This window comes from Ceratotherium simum, chromosome 37 (genome assembly GCF_057802395.1).
Source record: "Ceratotherium simum simum isolate JZ-2026a chromosome 37, ASM5780239v1, whole genome shotgun sequence".
NCBI classification, from domain to species: domain Eukaryota; kingdom Metazoa; phylum Chordata; class Mammalia; order Perissodactyla; family Rhinocerotidae; genus Ceratotherium; species Ceratotherium simum.
In genome coordinates, this window is record NC_141936.1 from 22833949 (window position 1) to 22860978 (window position 27030).

At 45.4% G+C, this 27030-nt stretch overlaps 1 protein-coding gene and 1 long non-coding RNA gene across 2 annotated transcripts in view; one reads left to right on the top strand and one right to left on the bottom strand.

Moving 5' to 3' along the window:
• Positions 1-3817: 3817 nt before the first annotated feature.
• TMEM169 (transmembrane protein 169) overlaps positions 3818-27030 on the bottom strand; it is a 30570-nt gene continuing 7357 nt past the window's right edge. Inside the window, exons 2-3 of the mRNA XM_004427532.3 lie at positions 9291-9688; positions 3818-6304 (exon numbers count right to left, since the gene is read on the bottom strand). Coding sequence (XP_004427589.1) covers positions 5682-6304; positions 9291-9561 — 894 coding nt within the window. The 5' untranslated portion in view covers positions 9562-9688 and the 3' untranslated portion in view covers positions 3818-5681. The remainder of the gene's footprint in view (positions 6305-9290; positions 9689-27030) is intronic.
• On the top strand, positions 19436-21466 carry LOC147912319 (uncharacterized). The gene is made up of 2 exons (XR_015550076.1): positions 19436-19777; positions 21194-21466. It is a non-coding gene; the product is annotated as an uncharacterized LOC147912319 (long non-coding RNA).

Here is a 27030-nt window from a genome sequence, read left to right on the forward strand (position 1 = left end):
GCCCCTTTGAGGGAGGCAGGCCCACGCTGAACCTTGCACAGAAACAGCTATTTTCTGTGCCGAATGACCCACAAGCTGACAGGTGATTGGACAAAGGATCCGGCAACCTGCAAAGTGTCTGCAAACCTCTATCCAAACTGGAAAATCAGATCCAATCAGATTCTCTCCCTTTTGAAAATTGGACCTGGGAAAAGCAGAAACTAAAGCTGGAAAGATGTGGAGAGCCCATGAGGAGGGAGGGGCCTGGAGGAAGCCGAAGGTATAAATACGCTGTAGCCAGGAGAATCAGACATTTTCGAACTGTGCTCGCAGAGCCCAGGAGGTTCTTCAAGCTCGAATTCGAGTTCTTTTCAAGCTGAAATGTTATTTTTTAAGTATTTATTATATGACGGGTAAATAGAATTACTGGAGACTCACCATAGTCAAGGAAATTTACATGCCCTTTTTTTAGATGTCCATAATATTATCTTGTGTGTAGTCTCTTTTTCTCTTTTTTCTCTTCCTCTCTCTCCTTTCTGTCTCTTTTCTCTCCCCCTTCATCTTTCTCTTTGTCGCACCCACACACCTTCCAGGTCAAGTTTGTTTCCTGGGAGAGATAAAGGAGGTTCTAGTACCTGTGCTTGTCTGCATCTCAACCATCCTTATAGGAGTCTTTAGAATCATCCACTTCCAGGCAGCTTGGCAGCTGTGGTGCTGAGAATGGAGATGGACTTGAAGCACTGTTTCCCCTGGCAAAGGCCTCCAATAATCGAGAGTGGAGGGGCAAACATTAGTAATCTGAGAGTGTATATGCCTACTCGTTTCCTCCTCCGCAACAAAAAGATTCTGCCTTTGTTGGTTCTATTTCTCCCTGTCAGTTCAAGATCTGTTTGGATTTGTGTGATACAGAATTGGATGTAAAGAGAAGACAAAGGTTACTGGGTCATGGCCAGACGGGGAGAAGGAGCATTTTGGACAGAGAGAGCGATGTGTGGGAGCCACTGTGGCATAAGAGGGAAATGGATGGGACAAGAAAAGGAGAATGACACCGTTATTTTGGTGGCCCTGTGAGCCATGCCTCCCAGCATGCACACCCTTTATAGTCCTTTCCTGTTGAATCTGGGCTGGCCTTCAGACCTGCTTTCACCAGTACAATGTGACAGAAGTGACACTGGACCAGTTCTGGGCCAAAGCCTTCAGAATGCCTGGCAGATTTGCTTTTTGCCAGATGGCAGCCAGACACCATGTATAAGGACTGACTACCATAAGACTGCCATGCTATGAAAGCCCAACCTAGCCACATGGGGAGGCCATGTGGAGGAGCACTGTGAGGGGCTGAGTGTTTGTCTCCTCCCGCTCCAAATTCATATGTTAAAGCCCTAACCCCCAATGCGGTGATAGTTGGAGATGGGGCCTTTGGGTGGTAATTAGAGTTAGATGAGGTCATGAAGGTGGGGCTTCATGATGGGATTAGTGTCATTATAAGAAGAGACAGCAGAGAGCTTGTGAGCTAGCACTTGTGTACTCCTGCCTTTTGTACAAAGAAGAGGTCAGATGAATACAGAGAGAGAAGGCTGCTGTCTGCAACCCAAGGGGAGAGCTCTCATCATGCTCAACCCAACCATGTGGGCACCCTAATCTCGGACTTCCAGCCTCCAGAACTGTGAGAAAATAAATTTCTGTTGTTTAAGCCCCCTAGTCTTTGATATTTTGTTATGGCAGCCTGAGCAAACTAATATAAGCACTGACACAACATCCCCAGGGGCCCACCTAGATGACAGCCAGCACCAATTTGGCAGCCATGCCAGTGAGGCCATCTTTGCAGTAAATCCTCCAGCCCTGAGTGAGCTACCCCAGTATTAGAGACATTGAGTAGAGACCAGTTGTCTCCACCAAGCTCTGCCCAAATTGCAGAATTGTGAGCAAATAAATCAAATGGTTATTATATTAAGCCATTAAGTTGTTTTTTTTTTTGAGGAAGATCGGCCCTGAGCTAACATCTGCCAATCCTCCTCTTTTTGCTGAGGAAGACTGGCCCTGGGCTAGCATCCATGCCCATCTTCCTCCACTTTATATGGGACGCCGCCACAGCATGGCTTGACAAGCGGTGCATTGGTGCGCACCCGGGATATGAACTGGCAAACCCCGGGCCGCCACAGTGGAGCATGCGCACTTAACCGCTTGCGCCACCCGGCCAGCCCCTAAGCCATTAAGTTTTAAGTGTTACACAGCAAGAGAGAATTGAAATAATAGGGATATTTTAAACTATTGCTGTAGTGTGGACTAGGCATCCCCTTCAGGGTGGTTAATAAAGGCAAGTAAAGGTTTTGATTTAGGGGCTGGCCTGGTGGCGTAGTGGTTAAGTTCACACAGTTTGCTTCAGTGGCCCAGGGTTTGCAGGTTTGGATCCCGGGCACGGACCTACACACCACTTATCAAGCCATGCTGTGGCAGGTGTCCCACATATAAAAAAAAAAAAAAAGTAAAGGAAGATGGGCACAGATATTAGCCCACGGCCAATCTTCCTCAGCAAAAAGAGGAGGATTGGCAACAGATGTTAGCTCAGGGCTAATCTTCCTCACAAAAAAAAAAAAAAAAAGAATTTGATTTATTTTAAAATTACAATGTAAGTTGCTAAAATGTGTTTGAGTTTGAATCACTCTGAGAGTGAGCAACATAAGTGATGAATTCATGGGCATTGTACGAAATAAAAATGTTCAGGCTTTATCTTCTGACAGAAATCTGTAACAATGGTTATATGGGCATTTGAGAAAATTAGTTAAAAATCTTAAGGGTAAATGTTTACATCTCAGAAAGATGTGAGTAGTGATGTGCCGTGTTCTCTATAACATGTACTCTTTTAAAATACCATTAAAAAATCCATGTAAAAGGCTTATGTTAGTAATTAAATTAGTCGAGGAAGAGAAAACTTTTGATGTTGGCCACTAATCTTTTGCAACTCTGCAAAACTTGAGCCCTGGGTGGCCATCCCAAAATGGCGCAATGAAACTTTAAGATTTAGAATCTTGTTTTATTGTAAACCATGGAGAACAGGGGTTTTATTCCTCTTGTACTTGAACTGAAAGGAAGGGTGCTTCCTAATGTCGATAGACAAGATGCCTTTAAAACATCAATATCATTGCTCTGGATCAGAGATGGATTATCCAGCTCAGTATATTATGGCTGCAAAGTAATTGGAAAACAGAGTCTTCCTCCTTGATATTCACCATGAAGATCAGGAAACTAGGAGCTAATAGGATGTTCAAGTACGGTACGTAACTCTCCAATTTCTCTTCTAAGGTTCTCTAGGTGTTTGCTGAGAGCAAAGATGAGATCACTTTAGTTCTGTTTGGTTCAGTTTTCCTTCCTCTAGTCTAAGCTTTCACATAACTCTCTTAGAGCCCTTTTAACATGATTTTAGTTTACAAGCCTATTTCTTCCACTAGGTGGCGAACCCAACTAGGGTGAAGGCCATGTCAACTTCCTCTAGGTATCCCTTGGGCCTTACCCTCACCCTGCCTTCCTCTATTGCCCCATCGCCACCTCACCTTGTCCTAATCATGACTATTTTTGGCCTTGGCCATTGGTTTCCCTAGCCCCAGAAACGTGTGACAAATGTGGTTGCAACTTCCCAATGTAGGCTCAGGTAAATATGTGATCTGTGGAAACAATCCACCTAAATGGAATCCCCATAAATTAGCAGTACATGGAAAGAGTCTAGACATAATGATCTATATTAAGATCACTATACATATACAGGACAGCCACCACGCTCACCCTGTCTCTGCAAACTGTAGCATTCAAAGCAATTTTGGAGAAACTCGAAGAAAAAGTGAGCAAATGTTAATCAGATTTTATTTTTATTTTCTTTGTCTTTAACTGTTTATGTCTCTGCAAAAGCACCAGAGAGCACCAAGATTATCTTCAAAAATGCTGGGCAGAGTTGTTGTTTTTTGTCAAACTAATAATAGTTATTTAACAAAGGGGGAGAGGGGTTCCTCTGTGGAGTTCAGCACCATACATTAAGCAAATATCCTTGACCTTCTGTGGGAGAGTGTGCCTGGCCCATTTGGTTTGATTCGGAAGTTCTTTCAACAACTTCTTCCTGAGACATGAACGAGAAATGGGCACAAGCTATTCTTGTAAGGACCCAAACCTCCTGACCACTTAGGATTTGATTTTTTTTGAAATTAGGAAGACACCCTCAGGAATGAATTAAAAAATAAAAAGTTCAGAATCTGTTAATCTGGATTCATCTGGTTTACACCCCCCTAGTGGCCAGGAAGACACAAGCTTCTCAGAATGGCAACGATGGTGTTTGTTCATTAAACTCCAGAAAGGTCGAGTGAGTGAGGCTCTGAGTGAGATTTTGCCAAACAGAAAGCTAACTCTGTCTTCTTTGTGCTTAGGGCTACTGATCCCTGCTGGGGGGAAGTTTGACAGATGCAATTCACAGTCTTTAATCTGTAGATTAGATTGAATATCACCACCCAGTCCCACCTTCACTATCAGGAAAACAGTTATACTACTATTATATAATTGTATTCAACCCTTCACTCTTCCTTTCTAAAAAACCTGAAACCCCATGACATTACGGACATTTAATTGCAAAGTACATGAGTTGCTAATATCTATGTACAGCATATACATAGTATATGTAGCTAGTATCTATGTATAAATTCTCTGTGTAAGATTCAGGCCTAAATAAATAAATAAACAAAGCTATATTCACAGTTTAGTACCTGAATGTGTTTAAATACTTACTGTGAGGTGGAGATTCTTACTTGCCTGCCAAAATAGCCATTCTTCCCCTTTCTTTTAAATTAGCATAACCCCGATATTTAGCCTAGAATACAGCTGCCCAGCCAAAGACTACATTTCCCAGCCTCTTATGCTTATGAGGTCATGTGACTAAGGTCTGGCCCATGAGATATAAGAAGTGTTGAGTGGGACTTCTGGGAAGTCTTCTTAAACAGGGAGGGTGTGCTCTTCTTTGCCCTTTCCTCTTTTCTGCCAGAAACATGGATGTGATGGCTGGAGATGTAGTCAGCACTGGAGTGCTGAGGATAAGGGCAATGAGAGCCACATCCTACTAATGGTAGGGGAATAAAAGAAGCCTGGGACCCCAGTAACTTCATTGGGTCCCCTGATGGTCTGCCTCCAGACTTCTTCTATAGGAGAAAGAGACTTCTATCTTGTTTAAACCACTGATATTTTAGGATTTTAATTATATGCTAAATCAAAATCTAAGTGATACACACAAATCTTTACATTCTGATACACTATGGTAGCCCTGCTTCCTAAATGTTTCACTCTATCCCTATCTATTATCTTACTGGTCTCCCCAGAGCCTCCTTATTCTCCCTGTCACATTTAGTCACATACTCCCCTGGGTTCCAGGCACCAGTAACCCCTTCAACTTCCTGAATTGATAGACAACTGAGCTCCCTGTCCCAGATAAATGGTCATTTTAGGTCAGAGAATGAAGAAGAGTTTGTCCATCAGATGGACTGCTTTGGCACAAATTGCTCTGCTGTTCCTTGCCCTCCTAGAACCATCAACATGGTAAGACAGATCAGTATGGGCTAGAATTTTCCAGATGAACTGTGTGGGGGAGGTGACAATTTAAAGAAAAAATCTTCTGGAATTGGAAGACTATATACAGGCTACTGTGACTAGAGAAGGAAGTAGTTGTTGGGAGTTTAGACAGTGGAAGTTTCTACTTCTTGGGTGGGGTCCTTGTTGGAAAGACTCCCTGAGATATTGTCAGATTCAAGCAACTCCACAATGCTGTAGGGAGAACAGTCCTCCAGACCCAGCTTGCTGCAGAGCCAGCCACAGAAGCCCTTCTCCATGTCCCGGGCAGATTGCCACCATGCTCCCCAGGACCAAGAGAGCTGGACCACAGCAGCATAGAGGCCCAGGGAAGAGGCCATGGCCATGATGAGCACTGGATAGAACAGAATGAGGCAGGGGCAACACGAGATCTTGTGCCAGAAGGTCCTCTCCTCATTGTACACAAGGAAGATGTTGTACCAGGTGATAGTGCCGTAGTAAAAAGAGACCACGAAAGAGAGGATGAAAATGACAGGCAGGCAGAACAGCGTCCAGAGGACCACGTGGGGCCCACGGTCTGCTGCCATCTGGCAGGCCTTTCTGCCTTCAAGTGTTGTTTCTGTTGATGACTCTTTAGGCTTGGTCAGTTCCTGTAGCTCCTTCTCTGTCAACGTGACGTGGATGTCCACCATGTGACCTTTCTTCTTCCCTCGCGTGATGGTCCCAGTTAATGTGACATAACGGCTGTCCAAAGGCATATTCCACATACCTGCAGGGCATAAAGGAGGTAAAAGTCAAGATCAGAAGAGTGGACATTTCATCACAGTGTTGTCCAGAGGCTGGGCTGAGTATGAGTGTCCTTTTTTTTTTTTAGGTGAGGAAGATTAGCCCTGAGCTAACATCTGTACCCATCTTCCTCTATTTTATATGTGGGACACCTGCCACAGCATGGCTTGACAAGCAGTGCATAGGTCCATGCCCAGGATCCAAACCCACGAGCCCCAGGCCACTGAAGTGGAGTGTGCGAACTTAACCACTAGGCCACGAGGCCAGCCCCTGAGTGTCCACTTTTATAGCAGCTGGTGTGGTACTGGAGTCAGTGATTCAGTGATGGACTGAATGGGTCTCCCTCAGGAGGGTGACCACTGGTGGTGTTATTCCTGCAGTGAACTCTCAGTCCACACTGATAAAATTATAAAACAGATTAAACTTGTTTTCCATGTTCTCTCTTCACTTTTCTGGGCCTTAATCTTGTCACTATCTCTGTGATATTGAGGGGTGTGAGGAACTTTACTACAGACACCACTTTATAGTGGCAAAGATTGTACTACGTGTGTATTATACTGTGGGCAGCCTACTCACTTCCCTCCTCATTCCTATCTCTATGCTTCCCTGAGAGGAGGCCTCCTCACATGCCTGTGGACATCCCAGCCCTCGTATCCAAGCTCTGTACACACACACACACACACACACACGCACACACACGAACCCCACCACCACCACCACCAACCACCAAACAGCCATCCTTGGCCACTCTGGAAGTGAGGTTGGAGATACTGAAATGGGGAAGTCCGTGGTCCTTGGTGTGTGAAATGCAGTCTAGAAGTGGAGGGGTTGGGGAGAGTACAGGCTTTAGGTTGGCATGTCCCCTGGACCCCATTGGACTCCTTGCCCCATGGCTGGAAGAGGGATAAAATGGAGCCACCTAAAGAGCATGGCCCAGGATAACGGCAGGGACTGTGATTGCCCAGATAGAAAGGTTGGACTGTTCCCCCAAACCCTAACGGTTTCACAGTCTCCCTCATCTCAATAAATGATACCACCATCTATGCTCTCTGTTGTTCTTGTCAAAACCCCAGGAGTCACTGTTGACTCCTCTCTTTCCCTCACTCCCTGCCTCCGATCCATCAGCAAGTTGCAAATTGCATTATGAGCCCAGCCTCTCTCCTCTAGTTATCTCTCCTGCTGTCACCCTAGCCCAGGATTCTACATTAGTGCTAGTGTGGCTGCAGTGGGACAACAGCTTCCCATCGGCTTCCACTCTTACCCTTGTTTTTTTTTTTTTTTTTTAATTTTATTTATTTATTTTTTCCCCCAAAGCCCCAGCAGATAGTTGTATGTCATAGCTGCACATCCTTCCAGTTGCTGTACGTGGGACGCGGCCTCAGCATGGCCGGAGAAGCAGTGCCTCGGTGCGTGCCCGGGATCCGAACCCGGGCCGCCAGCAGTGGAGCGCGCACACTTAACCGCTAAGCCACAGGGCTAGCCCTCCACTCTTACCCTTGTAAGCCATTCTTTATAGAGAAGCCAGATGACTGTTTAAAAATATAAATGAGATGATGTCTCTCCTTTCTTAAAAGTCCTTCATTGACTTCCTCTTGTGCTTACAACAAATTCCAGACTCTTTACTATGACCTGCAAGGCCAACACGGTCCAGCTCTGCCTATCTTTCTGACCTCCTCCCACCATCCTCCCCCTGGTTCTTTACACTCTCAACACAGAAATAACCCCATTCCAGAAATGGGCCATGGTGCTCCCACCTTAGGGTCTTTGCCCATCTGCTCCCCTCCTCATAAAGCCCTGCCTGAGATCTTTTCAGGGCTGGCTCCTTCCTACCATTCAGATCAGCTCAAACGTTGCTTCCTCGAGAGGCCTTGAATCAGGCAATCTCTCCCCCCACTGTCCTCCACCACTTGCTCACCTTCCCATTACTGTGGTTTATTGTCTTTGGAACTCATATCACCACCTGAAATTATCTTTTATTTCCTGACTTGTTCACCCTCTGTCTTCCCTTGAGTAGAAGGCAAACTGCATGAGAGCAGGGACATTAATTGTCTCGTCCACTGTGGGTGTATGTCTTAGAGATCTATAGATCTGCACAAATTGATCCTCTTTTTTTTTTTTGTGAGGAAGATCAGCCCTGAGCTAACATCCATGCCAATCTTCCTCTTTTTTCTGAGGAAGACTGGCCCTGGGCTAACATCCGCACCCATCTTCCTCCACTTTTATATGGGACGCCACCACAGCATGGCCTGACAAGCGGTGCGTCGGTGCGCACCTGGGATCTGAACCCTGGCCGCCAGCAGTGGCGCGCACGCCACTTAGCCGCTACGCCACGGGGCCGGCCCCAACAAACATTCTTATACATGCCTCCTTTTGCACATGGGCAAGTTGCACATAAGTTTCATGGGGCAGATACTCAGAATTTCTGGGACGTGAGGTATGCATATTTTGAATTTTGAATTTAACATATATTGACAAATTTCTCTACAAAGTGGCTAAAGCAGATTCCATTTCCTCTTGAGGTGTATGAGAGTATATTTATTTCTTCACATTGATGTTGTCATATTTTATCCAATTTTTGGCCATCCTACATGTGAAAGAGTACTATAAGTCATTGTTATCTTTTGTATTTTCCTGATTATTATGAAAGTCAACTATTGTTTCTTTATCTTACAAGTATTAAGTAATCAGCATAGTCTGCTTGTATTACTAATTTTTGTGTATAAATTGGTCTCTTCCATTACACTAGGGTTTCCAAAAGGGCAGAGATCTCCCCTATATCACCTAGAAAAGAACATAATAAATGCTTAATAAATATTGTCAATTTGTTGAATGAAGACTGCAACATCGTGTGAAAAAAATGGATCAACAAGAAGAAATAGGTCAGTGGGCAAATGCCTGTCTGTCTCCTGGAGGATCCTCATTTGGTTTGCTTCCCAGGGCTTTAAGCAAGTTGCCCCAGAGAGACTTACCATCATCCGCAGGATAGTCTAGGAAATCGTCTCCCTCCTCCTCTTTGGGCGGGTCTCCACCTTCTGATTCCCCGGGATCCTCAGTCAGCTTCTCATTCTCTGACCGGTAGATGATGATAGATTGTGGGCGAGACTCTTTCTTCTTCTTTTTCCTGCGACCCATTGTGGACTCCCCATCCAGGGCCAGGGCAGCAGCCACGGCCTTCCTCAGAGAGCCCTGGTGGGGGCTTGGGAACTGGCCCTGGCCTTCCACTGGTGCCGGGTCTTCCATCCTAGTCCTCGTGTCTAGTTATTCCTTGTGAAGAGTCCGGTTTGCTTGAGCAAACTCACAATCCACACATCACAGAACTTCTTCCTGGATGGGGGGCTATGCAAAGATGTCCCAACGATGAGTTCCTCTTGAAAGAAAGGAAAGCAAAGCCATCAACAGGGACCAAATAGGGTGAGATGGAAAGGGGTTTGGAAAGTGATCTTCAACTTAGCAGAAGCCTTCTCCTCTCCTTAGTTCTCACAACACTTTATTTCAGGAGTGCTGCGGAAATACTTTTGCAAGAATGGATTGTTGTGAATAAAATTTTATTTGTGTTGCAGTAATATTTTTTTCATTTACAGAAACACATAATATCACGCAAAACCCATCAGTCTAGCTGGGGGATGCAGAATATAAGACAGTTGGGTGAGGAAGCCTTACAGACAAATGGGAATTAAGAACCCCCATTCTTACTCCCACCATAGATGGAGATTCAGATGGCTGGGACCAGTACTCTAGGCATCTGCCTACCGAATCATACGTTACAACTATACTCAAATGGAGGAATGCAACTTTGAGTAAGCCACCCAAAGATGGCACAACTTCACCAACCACGCCTACCCTGATATTCTATAAAGGACACCTGTCTCCTGACTTCTTGTTGGCCCAAGATCCCAAAAAGTCCCTGGGATCTCTCTTATCACATGCTGGGAGACGAGTGGAGAGAATGCACACTTTTTGACTCTTAACACTTCTCCTCTTTTTGTTCTCCAGGTAAAGAGAGGTGGGGAAAGAGGAGAGTCTATATAACATCTTTTAAAGAGGGCACTGACTGGCCTGTGTTCTTGGTGTATTGAGCCATTAAGAAGAGAGAAATGCTTTGAGTGTTGCTGCTAAAGACGTGCAAATTAGCAAATATCCAGCTAGTCTTATTAGGCAACTAGCTGCCTATGGCTTAAAAAAAAAGTGTTATTATGGAAAGTTTCAAACATATGTAAATGGGAACCATTTTATTTTGGAAAGCAGCAACCTATACAAAAGCAAAGAGAACTGTTTTAATGAACCTCCCTGTACCTATCACCCAGTTTCAACAATAATCAAAATAGTCATAGCCGATTTATTTAAATGCAAATGTAAGACAGCATTTCATTTCATCTGTAACTATTTCAGTACGTACCTCTTACCTATAAGGACACTCTTTTTTAAAAAACAAAATCACAATATCATAATCACACCTAACTTTTTTTAACCATTCTTTAGTATCATCAAATACCCAGTCAGTCCAAATCTCTCTATTTGTTTAACATTGTAAAGTCTATTTTCTTAAATTAGGATCCAAATAAGGTCTATGCAATGCAAACAAATTCCACACCTCTTTGTCTGTATTAGCGCTGTCCAATAGAACTTTCTGATACTGCACCTGCAATGAGACTAGTGCAACTGAGGAAATGCATTTCTAATTTTATTGAACTCTAGCCAATTTAACTCTATATAGCCACATGTGGTTACTGGCTACTATATTGGACAGCACAGGTCTATATGTGCGCCCTCCAATTTTGTTCTTACAATTGATTTGTTAAAGAAAGTAGGTCATTTATCTTGCAGATTCTCATAGCCTAGATCTTGTTGATTGCCTCCCCACAGTGCATTCCTCTGAACCATATAGTTCCTATAAGTTGGTAGCTAAATACAGAGGCTTGATCAGATTCAGGCTGGAATTTTTTTGGTTGGTTGGTTGTTTTGGCAAGGCATCCTTATAGATGGTGTTTTGTACTTCCATCAGAAGGCACTTAATGGTAACTTGACTTGCTGTGAAATTAGTAGCCATTGATGACCACTGGCTACACCCATTAATTCATTAGGGGTTACTAAATGATGATATTTTATTTCTCTCATTTCTTCATTTATTAGCCAGAACACTCTCATGCACTTTTAACAAACCCAGTTTTAAACTTGGTGGAGAAGGCATAGCCGTGTTGTTATATAATATCTTTGGCAATTATACTGTGAAAATATCTTTTTTTAATGACTACAGTGGCAGCTTCTATTGCTATGTAAATTTTCTGAACTATTTTCCAGACAAATTTCCTAATTTCCAAATAACTGTATTTATAATTGAGAATTGCTAGATTCTAGTCACAATCCTGCGACCCCAGACTCCTGGAGACTGGTGACTTTCCAGTAATGCCAGGTTGCTGGCTTATTACTTCTGTCTCCAATTCCCAAATCCTCATTTTCCTTCAGTGATCTCTGGGTACTTCGTTTCTTTCAAGGCCACATGCACACTCTTTGGTTTTTCTTTTTTTTTTAAAGTATTTTTTCTTTTTTTTTTTTTAATTTTATTTATTTATTTATTTTCCCCCCAAAGCCCCAGTAGATAGTTGTGTGTCATAGTTGCACATCCTTCTAGTTGCTGTATGTGGGACGCGGCCTCAGCGTGGCCAGAGAAGCGGTGCATCGGGGCACGCCCGGGATCCGAACCCGGGCTGCCAGCAGCGGAGCGCATGCACTTAACCGCTAAGCCACGGGGCTGGCCCTCTTTGGTTTTTCTTTATTCTCAATAATACAGCTTCTTTCCCCCTCATGTGTATTACATGGTCCCAATGTCTAGTGGACTGGCCTGGCAAGGGGGAAAAAAAGAAATGAACAAAAATCTAACTAGGTGCTAAATGTCACTCAATCTGAAGCAAATCCCACGTCTTAAAATTATGCATCTTTGTTATTACCATCTACCAGGACGGACTCTAGGTCATATTTCTTCAAACGACAAAACACGCATTTTTTTTCTCATTTCAATGCTTCTAAAATTTGGGGACATCTTGAGCCCAGTGGAATGACTTTCCTCCCCAAGGCTGAGCTACCTTCTCAGCAGGTAGCTCTCCTCCATTGCCCTCTCACCCAGGATCTCCTTTGTGCTCTAGCTGCTAATTTTCTTATCTGTCTCCCCACTGGATGGCAGGTACTGGGTCTTAATCACCTTTGTGATAGCCCAGTGACTGGAACAAATGAGGTGCTTGAAACTGGTAGACCGTTAGCCATTAATGATTAGGTAGCTAGTAACTAAAGTGTTTTTTGGCAGTTATGAATTGTAGCCTTTAGCCGTTTATCCGCCCATGGTTAGCTGTGCTGCTTAGGCAATATGTGGCCCAACCCCACCAGGTTCCTTAGATAACATCCCTGGTGCCTGGGTCACCATGGTAACAGATGTCTGAGTTGTTTTCCAGGAATTAGGAATTGACCATCTGTCCGGTTCAGGCCAATCGAGACCACCAACCCACCAACTGGGCCTGCACGGGCGCCCGATAGGTGAACTCCTGACGTCAGGGGGCTAAAAACCCCACCCTCAGATCATGCCTATGCCACCATTTTGTGAACATGCGTCCTACGAAGAGGCATGAAGCTTGACTATGGTTCTTCAGATCATCAGTTACCTCACTTCTCCGATCTCCAATCATCTATTCCTACACTTCAGACTGCCCAGCCCCTGTATCTCATAAATATCCCTGAGTCCTCATTTTCGAGGAGGTGAATCAGAGGTTGATTCTCCTGCCTCCTCACTTGGCCGCCTTGTGATTAAATCCTTTCTCTTTGCAAACTCATCATCTCCATGATTGGCATAATCATGGGGCGGGCAAAACCAACCTGGTTCGGTAACATAGTGTTTTTACTGTATACATCTTTGCTGCAAGTGTTTTTGCCATACAACTAATTGGCCATAAGAGGATTTTGTCTTAAAAGATAAATAAATAACTCATTGACAGTTTTTTTTTTTTTCCATTTCTTTTCTTCATGGATGAGTCAACCACTGTAAAAGATTAAAAAATTACTGATTGATAGTTTTGTTTTGTCTTTGTCAGTTTGGTTTCATTTCTTCATTGATGAACTTCTCACATTTACTCCCCTTTTTCTATGATATAAATCTTAGTTGGCCCTCATAATGATCTACACAGTGATGAGTAGACGTGGTGGTAGTGGTCTTAAAACAGTTGGCATTTCCTCTAGTTAGCAACATTTTATTGACGGTTTTATCAACAGATTACACGATGAGTTGCCCCAGGAGTTGGTTTCTTATTTTCAAACACATTACATTGAAGGAGAAAAAGAGAGCCAAGGGTTTCTCCTTTGAGGGTGCAGAGTTGAATTCACATTTCCCACAGAATGAAGACAAGTGCTTAGTTAGGTACACTTCACAATAAAATAAAATAAAATCAGTTATTTGTGCAGTATCACCATGAATCTGCATACAAACATTTTAAATGTATTCAAATATTTGTATTTCTCAATAGTCTTTTTTTTTGGTAAGGAAGATTAGCCCTGAGCTAACATCCATTGCCAATTGTCCTCTTTTTGCTGAGGAAGATTGGCCCTGGGCTAACATCCGTGTCCGTCTTCCTCTACTTTATATTTGGGACGCCTGCCACAGCATGGCTTGATAAGCAGTGCATATGTCTGCGCTGAGATCCGAACCTGAGAACCCCAGGCCGCTGAAGTGGAGTCTGTGAACTCACCACTACACCACCAGGCTGGCTCCCTCAATAAAGTCTTTTTAATTTTGTCATTCATTTTTCATGTTTCATTAACATCCCTCTTTCATTTTTTGTGATTTTCTTTTACAGCAAAATTGCCTTACAGCCAATTAGTTCTGCAACGAAAATGTTTGTGGTAATGATGTCTAGGCAAACACACTTGTGGTGAAAGTATGTAGAACTATCAGGCTCATCCATGTCAAATAAAGAACTGAGAGCACTTGGATTTAAGGCTATAGTTGCATAACTCCAAAGCCCAGAATTTTCCCACCAAGGTTTAGAAGAAGTCAAGTGTTAGTGGCTGCATTGGACAGCTGATATTTTTTGTTTTTGCTCTCCTAACTCCCTTCCTCTCTCCTTTCCTGACAGAGCCACTCTTTTCTGCGTGGGACGCAACGTTGAAAGTCACCGGTGTGACCACAGTGCCCATTTCACTATTCTTGGTCTCCTCGTACATACCAGAGCCTTTGTTCTGCTTATTTCCAAGTCTTTCTTGAACTTTCCTTCTTCTCCTTTGACTTACTACCCTCATTTTCTTGCTAACTCTCAAACCCTCCTTCTGTCTCTTTTTTTTTTAATTTTTAATTTTTTTTTTTCAGTGAGGAAGATTAGCCCTGAGCTAACATCTGTTGCCAATCCTCCTCTTTTTGCTGAGGAAGATTGGCCCAGGGCTAACATCCGTGCCCATCTTCCTCTACTTTATATAGGACACCTGCCACAGCATGGCTGGATAAGCAGTGCATAGGTCTGTGCCTGGGATCCGAACCTGTGAACACTGGGCCACCGAAGCAGAGCATGTGAACTTAACCAGTACTTAACTTCTTCCACTTCTTCATCTCCAGTGGGAAGACCCCAGGGCTGGACATGTAGCAGATACCTAGTATGTATTTGTTGACCTGATAGGACAGAGGAGAAGGGCAAATGCCTATTCAGAAACAAGATATGAACAACTGTTGAGAGATGAAGGCTTAATTATCTTCCCTATTTTTGTACCCTTTATTATGTTGTCAGTATTTGATCTGAGAAGCAAGTTTTGAACATTTCTCCTGCCTTTTTGATTCCATAAGAGAGAGGGTAAAAAAAATTTCCCCAGTTTTAACACTTTTATCAATAGAATTAAGAAAGGAGACAGGACTTTGCTCTTTCCTCTAGAAGTTAGGCTTCACCCATCCTCCACCTCCACCCCCCACCCAAAGATTATTAACGAATGTGATACTGCAGAGCATAACCTCAATTGACCATTAGCTAAGGATTTTCAGTCATCCTAGAGGAAAAATAGGTTTTAAAGGATATGCGCAGACTCTAAAACTCATGCTTAAAAGAACTGGTTTTAAGCCATTCTTGATGGAAATTTTCCAGATAATTCTTAAATTCATCCACCACTTTTTCCCATCTCCATTGTTACCACTCTAGTCTAAGAGGCCATCATCTCTGATCTAGGTTCTAAAAAATGCTTCTAATCTTCTGGCTTCTACTCTTGCTGTCATCCAATCAATTCTCCACTCAGCAGTTAGAAAGTTCTTTTGAAAGCATTAATAAAATCATGCCATTTTCTGCTTCAAACCCTCCCATGACTTCCCACTGGTATAAAATGAAATCCAAACTCTTCATGTGGCCTAAGGACCTGCATGGTCTGGCCCCTCCTTGTCCTGCCACCCTCTGCTATACCACCTCCTTCATATGTACCTCCTGTGCTCCAATCTCACTGGCTGCCTATGTATTCCTCAAGAGCACCAAATGCTTTCTCACTGAGGCCTTCTTGAATGAGGGCTGTCTCATTGCCCTCATTGCCCACCGGCTGGTATGTGGCTTTACCCCTACCCCTTCACCCCTACCCCTTCACATGGCCATCTCCATTGTATCCTCCAAGTCTCAGTTCAAACGTCACCTCCTCCAAGGCTTTCCTGACACCAACCCTAAAACAGGTTCCCAGCCTTGCTTTCCATTATTCTTTACCACAATGGCCTGATCCCTGTATAAGCCTTATCAACACTTGTAATTAGGTATTTATTTGTTATTTTACTTGTTTATTGTCGATCTCCTCTGCTACACTATAAGCTCTACAAAATGGTACTATTCAAATAGGCCAATAAGTAGGTGTTCAATAAAAAATTTGTAAGTAACCAGATTAATGATGTGGGGGGGATGCTGTCTGAAGCAGTAGCAAGTAAAGATTAGCCTGATTTTGTCAAACACCGAGACCAAAGAAAAGTTTAATAAAGAGACATTAGTAAGCTCCTTTATGCTTAATAAGCCCAGTTATGGCACAATTGCTAAGTGCTCCTCCCATATCTATTTTCTTCTTCTTTAATAATGGAGGTTTTAGCTGGTCACATGACTTCCCTGGTAAAGATAACACTTCTCAGCATCCCTTGCAGCTAAGTGTGATCATATGACTAGTCTCTGGCCAGTGGGATGTGAGAAGATGTGATGAGTGCAATTTCCACGTCTGTCCCTCTCCATCCTCTTTTCACCTGCTTGAAGGATAGAATATGAACTTGATGAGCCCTCTTCAGCTATGCAGACAAGGGCAACCTCCTGGGGATGGCACAGGAATGAGAAATAAGGAATAAAAGCCACTGTAACAGCCATAAACCCTCTTCCTCTGGATTGCAATATGAGAAAAAATAAATATCTTGTTTTAATCCAGGGTTATTTTGGTTCTCTTAAGGCAACCACACAGAAATCCTACCTAATACACTGTGATTGTCCAAAGTTATTTTCTATCTCAACCCCTCTGCTGTGCTCCAATTTGCCAGCCCCGGAGCACAGGCAGATCTTGATATGCATTTCAAAGTTAGAGCATAAAATGGCAACATCCCTGAAAATGGGTGGTCAAGCAGTTTTGATTCTCCTAGGTAGGCCAAGAATTCTGAAACTCAGCTGTCCAGTACAAAGGATATCACATGGATGCTCGCTAAAGCCCCACTGGAAACCCACTGAAGAGCTCAACACACTAAATGATACCATTATGGACTAAATTTTATGCCCCCCCAAAATTTACATGTTGAAATCTTAACCCCCAGTGTGACAGTATTAGGAGGTTATTAGGAGTAACATCCATGTATGTTACTTGTGTCCCTGCAATGAATATAAGGGCAAAGGCTTCAAAGCTTCCTGGCTTCTCCACTCATCAAGTCTGCAGGTTCTGCTGAGTATCTGGATAGGCTTGGAGAAGGCACTGGATCAGGTCTGCTCCAGTGACCACCTGGGAATAGAGAATTGTGAGCAGACTCCAGGGAAATCATGCCTGATGGTGACAGCTCTGTGAATCAGCACTGTGGAGGTAGGGGTGGGAGTCAGTGAGTGACTGACTGAGTAGGAACTGGCCAGGAGGGAGTAATGAACAGACTTCTTGCTGATGACTCAGCTTTACAAAAGCATTATGCCTGGGTAGATATGCTCATTCTGTGGTGTTGCAAGTCTTTGGATTTGTTCTGAATGCCTAAGACCTATTGGTTTTCTTTTAATAAAATTCTCTTTTAGCACACTGTTGGCTATCTCACTATAAGCAGACAATGCTATCTCTTTTAGTCTGTCGGGGCTGCTATAACAAAAAGACCATAGACTGAGTGGCCCATAACAAACGTTTTTTCTCACAGTCTGGAGGCTGAGAAGTCCAAGATCAAGGTGCCAGCAGATCCAGTGTCTGGTAAGAGCCTGGTTCATAGATGGCCGTCTTCTTGCTGTGTCCTCATATGGCAGAAAGAGCAAGAAAACTCTCCGGGATCTCTTGTATAAGGGCACTAATCTCACTTGTGTGGGATCCGCCCTAGTAACCTAATCACCCCCAAAGTCAGGATTTTTTTTCCTCTTCTTCTCATGTAAATACCCCTTTCCTTTCCCCATAAAAACCCTCCTTTTTCATCCTGTAATTAGGACACTATTTGGGTTTCTACCTGAATCTGTGCTTCCCAAATTGTAATTCTTTGATCCCAAAAATATACTTTACCTCTTAAACTGGTTTCTGTTTTTGAAGGTTGATAACCCCATTTAATTACATATTAAATAAATATTTTTTAACAATATTATGTTCCAGATAGTGCACAATTGTTCTAGTCACAACAATTTTATAAAGGATGTACTATTTTGCAAATGATGACATTTGGACTTAATAATAGTAACAACTAAAACTTATCGGATGTTTACTGTGTGCCAGTTGCTGTTCTAAATGCTCTAAAGTAATCATCTTGTTTAATCCTCACAACAAACCAATGAAGTAGGTACTATTATTATCCCCATTTAGAGGAGTAATTCGCTCAAGGTTACATAGCGTTGGGGCTGGGACTCACCATTTTATAACTGGACCTCTTTTGCTGACATTTGGGAAAATGGTCTGAGATTCCATGTGTCCAGGCGTTTATGGCTTTAAGCCAGGCCCCTGACCTTTGGGCTGTTTGTCGAATGTGTTTGTTTACTCCCCAAAAGACCGACAAGACTGCAGATAACTTAGACAACGACTGCCTGGTCAGACAGATTCCAAGGCCACCACCTACAACTCTGGAGGCCCCTCCTGATGTAGAAAGCACATCCACCTCTCCTCCTTACTCTGAGGGCTCGAAACAACAAGACCCCTTAAGTCCAGCAGGACACACTTGCAGTGGGGCATCCTCTAATTCTGGTCAGTTCCCCCTTTGGGAAGTAGCTAATGGAGACATGGGCACCATTCAAGTCCACGCCCCTTTCTCTATGACAGACATGGCTCAGATAAAGTCTCCGTTAGGATGCTATTCCGAAAATCCCTCTAAATTCATCGATGGCTTTCAGCAGCTCGTCATGATGTTTGCGTTAACCTGGCAGGATATATATTGTCCTGACTCGATGCTGTACTACAGATGAGAAAGGACGTATTTGGGCTGGGGCTCGAGAGTTCGCTGATGAGCTCCACGCTAGGGATCGAAATCGATATCCTGTAGGGGGCACAGCAGTGCTGGAAACAGACCCTGGCTGAGATTATAGGGATGAGCAGGAAGGGGAAGAAAGAAATCATCTGATAACATGCCTGATGGAAGGAATGAAAAAAGGATTTATTAAACCTATGAATTTTGAAAAACTTCAGGAAGTTACACAAGGAGCAGATGAGAACCGTGCTCTGTTTCAGGGAAGACTAGCAGAAGCTATTCGTAAATACACAAACTTAGACCCTGCCTCTCCAACGGGCATCACTATTTTAAACATGCATTTTATCAATCAGTCAGCTCCTGACATTCGGAGTCAATTACCCAAGTTGGCCCTAGGGCCACTAACCCCCACCCAGCGGCCAACAGAGGTGGCCACCCAGGTTTTTAATAACAGAGACCTGGCTATCAAACAAGATAAGGACTGCAGGGCTAAGGTCCCGGGTAAGATACAGACTCTTGTCTTAGCAGCCGCAATTGCAGATTTGCCACAGAGACAGACTAATTCGGGGTCCAAAGCCAAATTTAATGATAGGGGTCTATAGAAGTCCCCCTCTTCTAAATGTCAACAGCTGGGACACTGGGGTAAGCAACGCCTCAAGAAGGATCTGCCTCCAGGGCCATGTCTTCATTGCAAAATGGAGAGACATTGGAAGAGGGATTGTCCTCGTCTCCAGAGTGAGAGGGGGCCAAGAACCCATTTCCCCGCCCGAGGAAACGATCCAGAGGATTCATCCTAAAAAGGCCCAGAGGCCAGTCCGGCTCCCATTGACATCCAATAGGCTGAGCCCCGGGTTACTCTGCATGTGGAAGGTGAGCACAGCAATTTTCTTATTGATACGGGAGCCACTTACTCTATCCCTGTTTGCCATGCTGGTCCAACACCTATGCTGGTAAGTCATCCCATAAGATTGTGGGGATGGACGGAGACTCAAAACGTTGTATTCAGGCTTATCCCCTGACTTGTAAATATCAAGATCAGGTGTTGTCACATTCCTTTCTTGTTTTGCCTACCTGCCCCACCCCGTGGTTGGGTTGAGATTTAATGACCAAGCTGGGAAGTCAGTTCATACTGACGCAGGGAGAAAATAACTTGTTCGTGGCACTCCATGTTGGATCCATAGGTCAACAAATGCCTCTCAGTATTCCTGCCCGTATACTAAAGGAGGTGGATCCCCAAGTACAGGATTGTGCCCTTCCCGGAAGAACCATCGCTGCCACTCCTGTTTCTATTACTCTTAAAGACCCAACTTGTGCTCCTCATGCTAAACAGTACCCCCTGAGGCCTGAAGCTATACAAGGACTTCAGCCCGATTTCTAAATTTCCGGAACACAGGATTCTCTGGCGATGTCAATCACCCTATAACACTCCTATCTTGCCTGTTAAAAAGCCCAATGGCGAATATCTCGTTTGGTTCATGACTTGCAAATAGTTAATGAGGCCATTGTTCCCACTCATCCCGCAGGACCTAATCCGTACATTATTCTTTCTCCAATACCTGATGGTGCACAATGGTTTACTGTTTTGGATTTAAAAGATACTTTCTTTTGCATTCCCATGGCAGAGAACTCTCAACTGCTTTTTGCTTTCAAATGGCATTTCCTAACGAAGCCCTGCCTGTCCAATTGACCAGGACTGTTTTGCCTCAGGGATTTCGAGATAGCCCTCACTTATTCGGCTTGGCATTGGGAAGATATTTATGAGACTTAAATCTCAAAGACAGTTGGTTAATACAACATGTAGATGACATCTTTTTTTTTTTTTTTTTTAAAGATTTTATTTATTCAGTTTTTTCCCCCCAAAGCCCCAGGAGATAGTTGTATGTCATAGGTTCACATCCTTCTAGTTGCTGTACGTGGGACTCGGCCTCACGTTGGACGGAGAAGTGGTGCCTCGGGGCGCTCCCGGGATCCGAACCCGGGCCGCCAGCATCAGAGCGCGCACACTTAACCGCTAAGCCACGGAGCCGGCCCTAGATGACATCTTAATTTGTAGTCCTACTAGAGAAATTTCTGATGCTAACACTATTTTAACACTCAATTTCCTGGGCTAACCCAGCTATCGCATCACACCCACTAAGGCCCAAATCTCTCTACAAGGGGTTGAATATCTGGGGTATGAGATATTAAGCCGGGTATCTGAGGGGTACTGTAGATATTTGCTGTTTTTTCCTGATTAACTTGAGGGGTGACTCAGCAGTCTCAAGGATTTACGAGCTTGTTTTGCAGGAGAAAGAGAATGCCTTCGGGGAGGTTGCTATCACCAGATGGCTGATCACCTGATGGATGGCCGGCCCTCAGCAGCTGTTGAAGCCCAGAAGTCAGATTGCCCAGAGGCTTATCGGAAGTGACTCGTTTGTTTCCCTGAAGTCCCTCCTGCCAAGTCTCTTAGCTTATAAAACCCCTCTGCTTTCCGTTCCAGAGGAGGTGGATTTGAGCGACCCTGGGCTCCCCCCCTACTCCTTTTGACCAATTCGAATAAACCTTTCTCATCTCCAAGCACCGATGTCTCAGTGTTTGGCTTGCTGGTCATCGGGCACAGGAACCTGAGATTAAGAGGTTCGGTATCAATTTTGGCGAGCAAGCCAGGAGTCTCGGGCCATGGCTGGACAGCCCTGGTGGGAGTTTGAGTGGTAGGTGGTCCCCAGCAGCTGCCCGGGCATCTTTGCCTGGAAGGACTTCCCCTGCCGCTCCCCGCTTCCCACCAGTGTCGGCCACCCTCGGCCCAACGCTGGCTAGGAGTGGAGAAACGCACTGGACCTTGGTCTACTTTTTGTCCTTGTGTGGATGCGTGTATCTTGTACGTGAGTACTTTTGGTTTTGCTCTGTAGGCCGAGTCGCCATGGCACCTGCAGTCGTGAATTCTCTGTCTCTCCATTTGCATTGTGTGAAAGGAGGGCCCCTCGTTTGGGAGAGATCTAGGGAATTGTTGGACTTTGCCTTCTGTTTTTGTCCTGCAGGACTCGGTTTTGCATTTGCATTTGCATTTGTCCGGTGAGTCACATTTGCATTTGTCCGGTGAGTCAATAGGACACTCAGGGTCGTCAATCTCTGTCTCTCCATCTGCTTTCTATGTGAAAGGCGGGACCCTCGTTTGGGAGAGACGTGGGGGACTGTTGGACTTCACCTGTTGTTTTTGTCCTGCAGGAGTTGGATTTTGTCTTTGTATGGGTGTGTTTGTCTTGTGTGTGTTTGTGTAAGTTTGTTGATTTGACTGAAATGGGCATGTCCCCAGAGTTATCGGTAGCGGCGGCAGCGTGGATGGTGATGGTGTAGGCGGCACAGATGGGAAAATGGCGTGGAAGGCACAACAGAGCCGCCTGGTGTTCCCTGCCCCATCATGGCAACAGTGGCGGCGGGAGGGGCGGCCTGAAGGCAGGTGGGCACCTCTGCGCTTTGCCCAGCTGGCTGGGCCCAGGAGCCATGACGAGCAGCAGTGGCAGAAGAAGCCCAGCGCCCAGTCACTTGGCTGCCACCTGGACACGGGGCAGGAGCCGGAAGAAATATGTCCTTGGGTACATTTTTAGAGTCTGCACCTGAAATTGAGAGGCCTAACAAGAAAAACCCCTCGGCTTTCCAGAGGCCGCAAGACTGCCTCAGGCATAAACCCTGAGGCCCAGGGTAGTACATTTTTATTTTATTTTTTTGAGGAAGATCAGCCCTGAGCTAACATCTGTTGCCAATCCTCCTCTTTTTGCTGAGGAAGACTGGCCCTGGGCTAACATCTGTGCCCATCTTCCTCCACTTTATATGCCACGCAGCCACAGCATGGCCCGACAAGCAGTGCATCAGTGACCGCCCGGGATCCGAACCCCGGGCTGCACGCAGCAGAGTGCACCCACTTAACCGCTATGCCGCCACGGGGCTAGCCCCAGTACAGTGGTTCTTAATAGCTATTTCAGGGCCAGCCCCGTGGCTTAGCGGTTAAATGCGCGCGCTCCGCTACTGGCGGCCCTGGCTCGGATCCCGGGCGCGCACGGATGCACCGCTTCTCCAGCCATGCTGAGGCCGCGTCCCACATACAGCAACTAGAAGGATGTGCAGCTATGACATACAACTATCTACTGGGGCTTTGGGGAAAAAATAAATAAATAAATAAAATTATAAAAAAAAAAAAAATAGCTATTTCATATCTCATAGTGCTCCAGACACCCTGTAGGAAACTCCAGGAGTTGGTTATAGGTCCTGATGCTAGTTCTGCACAGCTAGTCGAGTCTGCCTTTGGGGTGTTCAATAACCAGGATGTAACTGAGGATGAAAGAGAAGAAAAGAAGATGAAAAGGCACACCGCCCTGCTAGCTGTGGCCCTCCAGATGCTCAAGGTAGCCCGAGGGAAAGGAAGATGCCATGGGTGAGTGACCCTGGCCCCCACAGAGGGACCACAAGGCCACCAACAAAATTGGGGGCTAATCAATGTGCATACTGTTGGCAGGAAGGGCACTGGCGGCGGGACTGTCCAAACTGTCTCCAGAGAAGGGATTGAACGGGACTAGGTCATGCCAACATCCTTTGACCACAGATGAGATGTGACGGGGCTGTGGGGCTCCCCTCTTGGCTCCAGGAGCCCTGGGTGACCTTGGCAGTAGAAGGAGAGCATATTGAATTTTTGCTCAATGCTGGAGCCATATTCTCGGTGTTGAATGCCCAAAATGGAAACCTTTCTAAAAGAAAGTGTGACATAAAAGGGGTATCAGGAAAAGGAGAGACCAAAAGGTCTCTGGAGCCCTTGACCTGTGAAATAGGATCAAAATGCTGAACTTCCAATATAAGAGCCATAGGGGCATCCTTTGTTATAATAAATTACTTCAGTTCTCAGCTCCAGAGCAATACAGGTGAAATGGGTGTCCTTTGTTATCCATAACAAGCCCCTTTCAAACACACCTAAATTTATGTTAATAAGGTGACTTTTGGAAAGCCCCTAAGGGCAGGGGCTGGTTGCCAAGGGAACCAACTGTGTGATTAGAGAGTTGGAACTTTCAGCCCATCCGGCTCCCTACACCTCCAAGGTGCGGAGAGGGGCTGAAGAGAGATTTGGGAAGAGTAGCACCCCCAGAGAGAGCTTGGGAGCTCCACGTCCCTCTCCCACATACCTTGTTCTATGCAATAAAGGTAAAATGGGTGTCTTTTGTTATTCTGTTAAGTAAAATGTTTTCCTGAGTTCTGTGAACCTATCAAAATGTTTTATCAAACCCAAGGGAGGGGAGTCTTGGGATCCTCTGGTCTGTGACCGGTTGGTCAGAAGCGCAGGTGACAACATGGACTTGCAACTGGTATCTAACATGGGAGGCAAAGGGTAATCTTGTGGGATCTGATGCTATCTCCAGGGAGATACTGTCACAAATATCTTAAAAGACTGTTAAATACTTAGGGTTTGAACTGTCAGAAGGACAGAGAAGCCTCCTCCCAGACAGAAGGGAAGCAGTGGCCGAGTTGCCACTCCCACTACCTGTGGACAATTGTGGGGACTTTTAGGAACGGCAGGTTTCTGCCGAATTTGGATGCCCAACTTCAGATTAATTCTAAAACTCTAAATGAGGTCTTAAAGGGAAGAGAACTCCAGCCTTGGATGTGGACACAAGAGTGCCAGAATGCGTTCAGTCAGTTTAAAGGAAAATTGTTAACTGCCCCAGGCTTGGGACTCCCAGATTTGAGAAAGCCCTTTGATCTTTTTATACATGAGAAACAGGGCCTTAGTTTGGGAGTCTTGACCCAGAGGCCTCTGGCCTATTCTTCTAAGCACTTGGATCAGACAGTCAGGATGGCCATCTTGCCTCTGAGCCATTGCTGCCACCTGTGACATACTTCGAGAAGCCAAAAAGTACACACTGGGGCAGCTCACCACGGTGCACACTCCCCATTGTGTCGTCCATTTATTAGAACAGAAAAGAGGATCAGGCTATTTTATTAGACAACCCAGAGGTAAAGTTAAAGACTATTTCTTTTTTTTTTTAAAGATTTTATTTATTTTTCCCCCAAAGCCCCAGTAGATAGTTGTATGTCATAGCTGCACATCCTTCTAGTTGCTGTATGCGGGACACGGCCTCAGCATGGCCAGAGAAGAAGTGCGTCAGTGCACGCCCGGGATCCGAACCCAGGTCGCCAGCAGCGGAGCGCGCGCACTTAACCGCTAAGCCACGGGGCCGGCCCCTTAAAGACTATTTCTGTCTTAAACCCTGCAACCCTGCTAGCTACAGGTGTTCTCGAGCTGACCTGATTTGATTGACCAACTGTTGGAGCAGCAGGACTTGGAACTGTTCACTGATGGAAGCAGCTTCAGGGACCAGGGACAACCTCGAGCAGTCGTCCACCCTACAGGACGCCATGGAAGCGAAGGCTCTACCTCCAGCTACCTTAGCTCAAAAGGCTGAGCTTGGGGCCGGCCCGGTGGCGCAAGTGGTTAAGTGTGCGCACTCTGCTGCAGCGGCCAGGGGTTCACCGGCTCGGATCCTGGGCACGCACCGACTCACTGCTTGTCAAGCCATGCTGTGGCAGCGTCCCATATAAAGTGGAGGAAGATGGGCATGGATGTTAGCCCAGGGCCAATCTTCCCCAGAAAAAAGAGGAGGATTGGCAGATGTTAGCTCAGGGCCAATCTTCCTCACACACACACACAAAAAAAGGCTGAGCTTATAGCCCTAACTAGGGTTCTTCAAAAAAGTCAAGACAAAAGAGTACAGACTCAGGGCTGGCCCCGTGGCTTAGCGGTTAGGTGCATGCGCTCTGCTACTGGTGGCCCGGGTTCAGATCCCGGGCGTGCACTGACGCACCACTTCTCCGGCCATGCTGAGGCCGCGTCCCACATACAGCAACTAGAAGGATGTGCAACTATGACATACAACTATCTACTGGGGCTTTGGGGAAAAAAAAAAAGGAGGAGGATTGGCAATAGATGTTAGCTCAGGGCCAGTCTTCCGCAGCAAAAAGAGGAGGATTAGCATGGATGTTAGCTCAGGGCTGATCTTCCTCACAAAAAAAAAAAGAGTACAGACTCAAAATATGCCTTTTTAGTGGTCCATATCCATGGGGCCATGGAAAGAGAGGTGACTCGACCACTGTTAAGAGGGAAATATTGACGTTATTAGAGGCCATTAATGACCCCGTGGCAGTAGCCACCATGCACTGCCCTGGATATCAGAAAGGGGACACTTTGGAAGCCAGAGGTAATCAAATGGCTGATCAGGGGCCAGCCCGGGGGCATAGCAGGGGCATGCGCATGCTCCGCTGCTGGCAGCCCAGGTTAGGATCCCGGGCGGTCACCGATGTACCGCTTGTCAGGCCATGCTGTGGCAGCGTCCCATATAAAGTAGAGGAAGGTAGGCACAGATGTTAGCCCAGGGCCAGTCTTCCTCAGCAAAAAGAGGAGGATTGGCATGGATGTTAGCTCAGGGCTGATCTTCCTCACAAAACAAACAAACAAAAAAGGCCGATCAGACAGCAAAGACTGCTGCTAGGACTATGAGTTTGAGACACTCCCGGCTCCCTTAGTTCCCCAGATTGACTTTGCTAAATTCCAGCCTAGCTCCACCCTGAAAGATTTAGAGAGAGCCAGAGGATGGGGATTCGACTCCTGCTCTCTGGAGCATCCTGGCTGGAAACATAACTGGGAAGGACTCATCCTGGTACCTGAAGCCCTTCTGGGAGAAACTGTTAATCACTATGGGAGGGATGCCACCTTGCAGTGGATCCAAAAGGTATTTAATTGGTCCAAATTTGCAAGTGACCATTCAGAAAGTTACCCAACAATGTGTTTCATCTGTGCCAAAAACAATCCCAGGACAGGGCCGCCCTCCTTGGACAAGGGCATTCAACATCGAGGAGCAGCCCTCTGTGAGGACTGGCAAGTGGTCTCTATTATGATGCCTTGCGCCTCTGGGAATGTCAGGATTCGTAGATGCCTTCATAGGGTGGATTGAAGCTTTCCCTTCCAGAACTGAGAAGGCCACCGAAGTGACCAAAGTTTCGCTAAAGGAGATCATTCTCAGGTATGGACTCCCACTGTCGATCTAGAGTGACAACAGAGCCGCATTTATCTCCTAAATAACCCAGGAAGTATCGAGAGCCTTGGG